The sequence below is a fragment of the Carettochelys insculpta genome, chromosome 22 (genome assembly GCF_033958435.1).
Source record: "Carettochelys insculpta isolate YL-2023 chromosome 22, ASM3395843v1, whole genome shotgun sequence".
Classification (NCBI taxonomy): Eukaryota; Metazoa; Chordata; order Testudines; family Carettochelyidae; genus Carettochelys; species Carettochelys insculpta.
In genome coordinates this window covers 1,344,914-1,354,456 of record NC_134158.1, presented here as the reverse complement: position 1 = coordinate 1,354,456, position 9,543 = coordinate 1,344,914, and the positions used below count along the sequence as shown (strand labels likewise).

The following is a 9,543-nucleotide window of genomic DNA, read 5'->3' as shown; positions in this document are numbered from 1 at the left end:
GGAGCGTTTTGATGTCTGTTTTGTGCCCATTGACCCTTTGTCTAAGGGAGTTAGAAGTCCGCCCAATATACGAAGCACCTGGGCACTGTTGGCATATATGATGTTAGTAGAGGAGCATGAGAAAGTGCCCGTGATTCTGTGAGTAACCTGATTAGCTCCAGTGAGGGTATTTCCAGAGAAGAGATGTGGAGAAAGCGAGCAGCGGGCTTTGTTGCAGGGAAAGGTTCCAGGACTGCTATTCCTGGGCTTATAGACTGTTCCTGTTAGTGAGAAACCTGGTAAGGTTAGGAGATTGTCTGAAACAAACAAACCCCCTTTACCCAGCTACCATCCCCATATGCGGTAGAACCCAGTCTCTTGCTGGGGCTCTTGGCCCTTTACCCCATACACACAGTTACAGGGTGTACCTTCTGCAGTGCAGTCCCAAACCCAAAGCCCGCAGATACATTCATTACCAGGGCAGTACCAGCTGTCCACTTGTCTGCAGCCTCCCCTTGCTGCCACAAGCCACCCACCCTCATCTCATGGGCTTCTGACCAGCCTCCAACTGTCACCCACCACCACTCCTACCAGCCACCCACCATGGTTCCCAACCCCACTGCTTGGGCTCCCCCAAAGGCAGAACCCTCTGATTTTACCTCAGCATGGCCTCAGCTGCTACTTTGGCATTAGAGCTCCTGGTATTTCTCAGAGAGGGTTTTACAAACACCCTCGTCACCACCTTTACCTTTCAACAGCAGGGAAGGACTAGCCAAGCCAGACTTAGAGCTGCACAGCCAAGGCACTGAGAAAAGTGACTTAACCACTGCACCGCCACCTTTTTTCTTACAAGTCTTTAAACCAGGGAGCCCTGTGTAATCAATGTCTTATGCAGCTATGGCGACTGCCCTGTCCCCCACAACAACACACAGCTGGAGGGGACGTGTCAGCAGCCGGCGCTGGAGCTGCTGCAGGTGAGAGGGCGCTGGACGTGCCCAGGGCCCTATTAAGGAGGGGACTGAGGTGCCTGAAGCTCCAAGCCCAGAACAATTCAGACAGAATTTTTTGAGAGACGTTTTGAAGCATATGCTCCAAAATCTCTGTTAGTCTCTAAGGGGCCACCAAGTCCTGGTGCCTTTGGCCTGGTGCACCTATGACACAGGCCTCACAATCTTCCAAAAGCTTTTCCCTGAGGCAGTGCTTAAGGACAGCATAAACAGCATCGCGTACAATCGAACGCAGACCTTTTTTACACTGACGATGGGGGACTGGCTCAGCCACTTCCATACCAAGCCTCTTCCTAAATTCCTCATAGCCGTCATCCTTGGCATTATCTTCAGTGGTTTGTATCGGTGCTGAGCAAAACCAAGGTGGGCCCATTTCATATTCGCTCTCTGACACAACGTCGTCCTGGGGCTCTGGGTCCTCAAGGAAGGCCCTGTCGAGCTCTGGAGAGATTCCCAGAAAGAAAATAATGCAAGATCCTGGGGTCTTTTTAGGTTTTTACAAAATCCCATTACACCGCCCCCCCACCTCGCTCATTCGTTTCTTCCCTCTTTGGCTTCTTTTCCGTTCTCCTTGTCCGACTCCTGTAAGCTGCAGCCGCCTTCCTCCGTAGGGGTGGACAGAGAGAGGCCGTCTACCTTGTCGGGCCGCCTCGAGAGCGGTTGGGTTTCGGGGTCGGGTTCCGGTGTATCCGTCAACAAGGGTTGGGCCAAAGGGCTCCCCTCGGCTACCGCCTCCCCCTCGGAGCTGTCGCGGATGCGGCGCTTTCTCCACGTGCGGCGGAGACCCGTCGGCACATGAACAACGTCCGAACTCCTGGCAGGGGTGGTGAAAGTGTCCCTCTTCCCGCTCAGCGTTTGCACAGTTCTGAACCACGCGCCCTTGGAGCCAGATGGCCTCTTTGTGGGGGTAGCGCTGCGCTCCGGTTGGTAGAGGGTGGCGGGGCGAGTCCTTCGAGGGGTCGCATGACACCCTTTCCTTCCACGCACGTGCCTCACTTGACCCGGATGTACTCCTACCCCCCAAGGGCACGTCTGCCGGTGACAGGGGGCGGGCCTAAAAAGGTTGGGGTGGAACTTCTGGTGACAGGAGGGAGGGTCGAAAGGGTTAAGGGGGTGGGACTTCTGGTGCAGGGGGTGGGCGGAGCTAAAAGGGCTGAGGCGTGGCTGAAGGGAAAAGGCGTGGCTGAGGTTTGATTTTGGTAGGCCACACCCCCGGAAGTGACGCGCCAGGGCACGACTGCCAAGGACAGGTGGGCAGAGCTGAAAGGGCTGGGACGGCACAGCTGGGGAAAGGGGCGTGGCTCAAGGGAAAGAGGGCGTGGCTAAAGTTAGATTGATGGCAGACCCCGGAAACTACTCAGGGCTTTGCAGCAGGGCACCTGGCTCACACCAGACTGGGGGGTGCCGGGGGGTGGATGCATTGTGGGCGGGGGTCTGGATCGGGCAAGGCTGGAAGGCGGTGGAGGGGCTCTGGGTCAGATCACGCTGGGGCGGGGGGCGGGAAATGTCCGGGTCACACCAGGGGCTGGGAGGGTCTGGTCAGCCCGGGCGGCTGCTTCGGTGGCTTCAGCTCCCTGCCGGCAGTGACCACCTGCGGCCGCCAGGGGACGCGCTAAAGCCGCCCGCGGCCGCGGGCTCCCCCGAGCCGAGGTTCGAGCCCGGCGCCCTCCGCCGCTGCCGCGCTGGGGCCGCCCCTGCAGCTCCCGCGCGCCTGGGGAAGCGGGACGCGAAGGGGACGTGCCCCGCCCCGCCCGGCTGCTGGTCCGGGAGTAACGGGGCTCCCCGGCCAGCCCCTCCCGGGGCGCTGAGCTCACGGGGCGTTGGCCGCTGTGCGGGGAGCTCGGCGCTGGGCTGTGCCGGGGCCGGGCCTCCTGGCGGGGGCGAGGAGCTGGGGCTGCTCCCGGGGGTGGGGGACACGTGGCGCCGCTTCGCCCCGCTGGGGGTGAACGCTGCTCTCGGAGGTCACCCGGGGCGACGTCCCCTGCAAGCAGGGCGCTGCGGGACCCAACTGGCCCGAGCCTGCCGCGGCCAGGGGAAAGGCGCCCCAGCCTGGCAGGGACCTGCTGCAGCTGGGGAACCCCCCGGCCCAGGGGAGCCCCCGCCAGCCCCAGTCCTACTGAGGGCAGGGGAGGGATGTCGATCTCCCAGCCCATCCCCACGTGGTGCCTCCGCCTGGGGGCTGTGTTGGGGGGAGAGCTGGGGTGGGGTCCTCTCTGCTGTAGCCCGGGGCCAGCCGGCACCCCAAGCCCTTCAGACCTGGCTCCACCCCAGAGTCCGCACGCCCAGGCAGCACCCTCACCCCCAACCCTCTGCACCAGCCCTGAGCCCCCCTCCCACACGCCGAACCCCTTGGCCTCACCCCCCCCCACGCTTTGTCAGACTGCTAATATGGAGGTGATTTGTCCCATTTCACATGAGGGGTGCACGGAACAAATTCATTCCACAGGTGCCTGGGAAGAGTTAGCAGAGGAAGCACCAACTGTGAGCCGATGCCCATGTGCCAGTTAAAGGTCTGGTGGGGCAAAGGGGGTGATGCCGCACGAGCAGCTGCGCTGAGCAGCCAGGGCAGGCGGGGTTCTTTGGTTTGCGTTTAGTTCGGGTACAGCAGCAAGAGGAAAATTACACTTATTAGAGGCTTTAACAGTTACTTTTATTTATACAAAGATAGAAAGAGTTTAACTAAGACAAACGATTAAAGTACAACTATTTGTGAATTGTGTGTTAATAACTTTAGCAGCAGTTAACAGGGAAACCGCTGACAGCGATTTTACAGCACAAGGGGCTGCCACGAGTAAAAGGGGCTTTGAAAGTGACCGCCCAATTTATGAATGAAACCAAGATGGCCGCCGAGTGAGTGACAGGACGATGATTTTCTTGGGGTTACTCATGTTTACAGAAGGTCATTGCTGACCGCAGCTCGCCGGTTAAGGTGAGGACCCCCTGGGGTTTGACAGACAAGATGATTTTCTACAGTTCTATGTGAAAGGTAATGGCCGATCCATCGCAGTTTTCCCCTAGATCAAAGGGGTAAACGCGTTTTAAAGGTAAGATAAGGGCTTCCCCTGGTTTGATTGACAGGCTAATGGTTTTTAGCAGTTTACAGCCCAAAACAGCTCGTACCCGCGGTTTTTGAAGGGGAAACAACACAATTTAACTTAAGAAAAGTTCCACACAAACACGCTAGCTTAGACTAATACAAGTAATGTGTACACAAGAAAGGCACGTTGCAGGTGTGATTTTCAACCCTGCCTCTTAGACCTGGTGGAACCAGAGTCTTTCCCTCAATTCCTATAGGAAAGAAGTGCAATACAGGTGTAATTCTTACCCCTGACTCCTAGATCCGGTGTGACCAGAATCTTTCTGTCAGTCCCACGGGAAGAAGTAGATACGAACCAGGCGTCCCCAGTCTCGGGAGTCAATACCGGACCTGGCCAGCAGGTGTAGGTGATTGGAGCTCAAAGCGGGTGGGCTGCCAAACCTCTCCTTATACCCGTTTTGTCACGTAGGCGTCTTCGTGGTCTCAAGTGGCCAATTGGGGAGGAATGTGTTTGAACCCCAGGTTTCCCAGGGAAGGTGCACGGCTCAAAGGACCCCGGCTACTTCAAAGTCTCCTTATTGCCCCCTGCTCATAGGAATAAGGGGACTTTGAATTAGCCAGGGTCTTTTAAAAAAGAAGCTCTATCTGGAGTATCCAGCTGTGTCAATTTCAAAGTGCCAAAGCTACCTGCATGCTTATGACACATTCAATATGTACTTCAGCATTTCATTAGTAAACATCAAAATGACCAATTACATGGCCATTTTGAAGTTTTTGGGTATTGTAGCTATAGCTTAAAAGTTAAAATCTATTTTTGTAACGATATTACTGCCCCCAAAAGGAGATGCACCATTCCTGGAAATACTGCAATACCAGGCTGATGCTTGGAATGGATGGAGCAAGCTCCTAGTCCAACTCCCAGTTTCAAAAATACCTTTAATAGATAGTTCTCAGATAGAGAACATATCAGATATTAAACTGATAAGAACAGATTAAATGAGTTTTATTGAGGGAATGTTTCAAATACAGCAAGGAGCATAACAAATTAACATACACAAGGATATATCATCTGAGAAACCAGAACAGGTTATGGAGCGTAATACACAGTAAACAGTGTCTTAGTCCTTACACAAGAAACCCATCTAGTCTCAGATAGACAAAAAAAAACAGTTACAAATAACAGAGAATATAATATACAGGCCTTTTAACCAATCCCTACCCTGAGAAGAAAAAGGGGAAAATACTTTACAAGTAACAGACAAAAGCCGTGTCTACACGTGCACGCTACTTCGAAGTAGCGGCACTAACTTCTAAATAGCGCCCGTCACGGCTACACGTGTTGGGCGCTATTTCGATGTTAACACCGACGTTAAGCGGCGAGACGTCGAAGCCGCTAACCCCATGAGGGGATAGGAATAACGCCCGACTTCGACGTTCAACTCCAGCTCCCCGGTACCTGTTTCTCTTTGCTGATAACGGTTTCTCTTTGAGAAGTGATTATATTGCCTCTGACACTGGGCTTTGTTTGTGTGAGGGTATAAAATACAAGCGTGAGCTGCATCAAGCAACCTTGCTGGACTTGGTTTTACTAGTGTCCAGTTTGGCTCATCTGTTGCCTTATTGAATTCAATAAAGCTGAATGTTTGCCACGTAAACACAGAGAAGTCTTGTACTTCAACAGGCTCCTCAAGGAAGTCATTTTGAGGCACTTGGAGGAGGGTAGAGTGATCAGGAATAGTCAGCATGGATTCATGAAGGGCAAGTCACGCCTGACCAATCTAATTAGTTTCCACGATGAGAAAACTGGCTCTGTGGATAGGGGAAAATCAATGGATGTGATTTATCTTGACTTTAGCAAAGCTTTTGATATGGGCTTCCGCAATATTCTTCTCAGCAAGTTGAGGAATGTGGATTGGATGAATGGACGGTAAGATGGATAGAAAGCTGGCCAGAAGGTCGGGTCCAGTGGGTAGTGATCAACGGCTTGATGTCAGGATGGCGGTCGGTTTCAAGTGGAGTTCCCCAAGGTTCGGTTCTGGGTCTGTTCTGTTCAACATATTTATCAATAACCTGGATGAGGGGCTGGACTACACCCTCAGCAAATTTGCGGATGACACTAAGCTACGGGGAGAGGTGGATAGGCTGGAGGGTAGGGACAGGGTCCACAGTGACTTAGATAAACTGGAAGACTGGGCCACAAGAAATCTGATGAGGTTCAATAAGGACAAGTCAGAGTCCTGCACTTGGGCCGGAAGAATCCCAAGCATTGTTACAGGCTGGGGTCAGACTGGCTTAGTAGTAGCTCTGCAGAAAAGGACCTGGGAGTTGTCGTGGATGAGAAGCTGGACATGAGTCAACACTGTGCTGCTGTAGCCAAGAAGGCGAATGGCATCAAGAGGAGCGTTGCCAGTAGATCCAGAGAAGTGATTATTCCTCTTTATTTGGCTTTGGTGAGGCCACATCTGGAGTACTCTGTCCTGTTCTGGGCCCCCAAATATAGGAAGGACGTGGACACACTGGAAAGTGTCCAGCAAAGGGTGACCAAAATAATTCGGGGGCTGGAGCATACGACCTGTGAAGAAAGGTTGAGGGAGTTGGGTCTGTTTAGTCAGCAGAAGAGAAGACGAAGGGGGAACTTGATAACAGCCTTCAACTTACTGAAGGGAGGCTGCAAAGAGGCTGGAGAGAGGCTGTTCCCCATGGTCACCGATGGCAGAACATGGATCAAAGGTCTTAAGTCGTGGTTGGGAAGGTCCAGGTTGAACATGAGGAAAAACTTTTTCACGAGGGTGGTGAAGCATTGGAATCGTCTACGCAGGGAAGTAGTGGAGTCTCCATCCCTGGAGGTGTTTGAGTCTCGGTTCAAGAGAGATCTGATGGGTTTGGTCCTGCCTTGGGCAGGGGGCTGGACTTGATGTTTTTTTTAGGTCTCTTCCAGCTCTATTGTTCTTTGATTCTATGACCACACAGAAAACAGACAACCACCACACAAGAAAGGGCTTGGCTGGGGATGCACCCTCACCCCCACCCAGGACTGTCCCAGCCGTGAGCATCCCACCTCCAGGTGCCCTTGGGGACAGCTGCAGCTGCCTCCCCCCTAAGTTCATACAGGGACATGGTTGGCTGTTCCCCTCCATCAGGGAGTGAGGAGAAAGTGCACATTTGCTGCATTCCTCTCTGGCTGGGCAGTGCAGCAGACCGATGACCCTGGCCCTGCCCCAGGTGGGGGACATACACCGGTCCCCTGGGTGTACCTGCTGGAGCTGCAGCAGCCAAGTAGAGGTGGATCTCATTTGGGCCCAAAGCTGCTGCGGTGACAGTGGGCTAGGACAATGGTCTCTCTCCAGAGTCCCCATGCACTGACCCCTCCTCTCCAGACACACCTAGAGCAACAACTCAAGTGAAGCATTTTCAATTTATTTAATTAAAAAAAAAGACAACAAATATAAATCAAGTTGAGGTTCTGAACAAACTCCAGCGTGTCCAGTTCTTTTATAAAGGAGCGTGGGTTAATGTAGGAAGAAGTAGACTTTATTTTAGTTACTTGAATGGCTCCATAACACCACACCCTTGAGGAATGAGAAGCAGTATGTTAGTTAATGTGGTTCTCACTGACTTTTTTTGCCCAGTGGCCCAGCTTCAAAAATAGTGACAAAGAGAGTTTCCGGATTTCTCTCCTGTGTGAATTCTCTGATGATCAATAATGTCCAAGCAGCCACTGAAGGTTACCCACGTGAGCGTATTCATTCGGTTTCTCTCTTCTGTGAGCTCTCTGATGATTGACAAGGCGCAAGTGTTCCCGAAACTTGTCCCACACACAGAACAGCTGAAAGGTTCCTCTCTGCTCTGGGTTCTCTGATCTGTAAGATTTGAGAGCTGACAAAAGCTTTTCCCACAGTCAGATCAGCTGAAAGGTTTCTCTCCAGTGTGGGTTGTCTGATGACGAATAAGATTTGAGAGCTGACAAAAGCTTTTCCCACAGTTGGAGCTGGTGAAGGGTTTCTGTCCTGTGTGGGTTCTCCTATGTTTAACAAGGTTTGACCTCTGTGTGAACCTTTTCCCACAGTCACAGCAGCTATAAGGTCTCTCTCCTGTGTGGATTCTGCAATGACTTTTTAGACTTGAGGAGCATGAGAAACTTTTCCCACAGTCAGAGCAGTGGAAGGGTTTCTCTCCAGTGTGGGTTCTCTGATGATAAATAAGATCTGAGCGCCGACGAAAGCTTTTCCCACAAACAGAGCAGTTGAAGGGTTTCTCTCCTGTGTGGATTCTGTGATGAGCAACAAGGTTTGACTTCTCACCAAAGCTTTCCCCACACTCAGAGCAGATGAAGGGTTTCTCTCCTGTGTGGCTTCTCCTATGATTAACAAGGTTTGACCTATTTCTGAACCTTTTGCCACAGTCAGGGCAGTTATAAGGTCTCTCCTCTGTGTGGATTCTACAATGACTTTTAAGGCTTGAGTGCCATAAGAAGCTTTTGCCACAGTCAGAGCAGCAGAAGGGTTTGTCCCCGATGTGGGTTTTCTGATGCTGAACAAGATATGAGTGTTGACTGAAGCTTTTCCCGCAATCAGAGCAGAGAAAGGGTTTTCCCCGGGTGTGGATTCTCAGATGTTGATCAAGGCCAGAAACATCACTGAAGCATCTCCCACACTCAGAGCAGCTGAAGGGTTTCTCCTCTCTGTGGATACTCTGATGTCTGACCAGGTTTGCACTCCTGTTGAAGCTTTTCCCACAGGCAGTGCAGTGATAGGGTTTCTCTCGTCTGTGAATCATCTGATGAGTGAGAAGGTTTGAGTGTTGCCGAAAGCTTTTCCCACAGTCAGAGCAGTGGAAGGGTTTCTCTCCTGTGTGGGTTCTCTGATGAGCAATAAGAGCTGAGCGCCAACAAAAGCTTTTTCCACAGTCAGAGCAGCTGAAGGGTCTCTCTCCTGTGTGGATTCTCTGATGAGCAACAAGGCTTGGCCTCCGACAAAAGCTTTTCCCACACTCAGAGCAGTTGAAGGGTTTCTCTCCTGTGTGAATTCTCCTATGATTAACAAGGTGTGACCTGTGTCTGAACCTTTTCCCACAGTGAGAGCAGTTATAAGGTCTCTCTCCTGTGTGGGTGATGCAATGACTTTTAAGACTCGAGGACCATGAGAAGCTTTTCCCACAGTCAGAGCAGTGGAAGGGTTTCTCTCCAGTGTGGGTTCTCTGATGATTAATAAGACCTGAGTGCAGCTGGAAGCTTCTCCCACAGTCAGGGCAGATATTGGGCTTCTCTCCTGTGTGGATGGTACAATGACTGTTAAGACTGAAGCTTTTCCCACAGGTTTTCTGTTGTTCGCTCTCTTTAGTGTTTCTCACACCTCTGCTTCCATGGCTGGAGTTATCCTGCCCCTCCCCTGCATGGTTTCCCTGCTGCTTTTCTGGGCTACGCTGACTCTCACAGGTCTCTCTGTGCTCAGGACTCTGAGAAACACGACCTTCAGAGCTTCCCAGGAACATCCCACAGGAGGCCACTTGCTCTGGTTCTTC

General features: G+C 52.2%; 1 protein-coding gene and 1 pseudogene across 1 annotated transcript in view; both read right to left on the bottom strand.

The window, feature by feature from the left end:
• Window positions 1-4,647: 4,647 nt before the first annotated feature.
• Window positions 4,648-9,543, bottom strand: part of LOC142024739 (uncharacterized) — a 189,219-nt gene continuing 184,323 nt past the window's right edge. Inside the window, 1 exon segment of the mRNA XM_075016917.1 lies at window positions 4,648-9,236. Within this exon segment, the coding sequence (XP_074873018.1) occupies window positions 7,663-9,236 (1,574 nt within the window). The 3' untranslated portion in view covers window positions 4,648-7,662.
• On the bottom strand, window positions 4,863-5,038 carry LOC142025318 (U2 spliceosomal RNA; annotated as a pseudogene).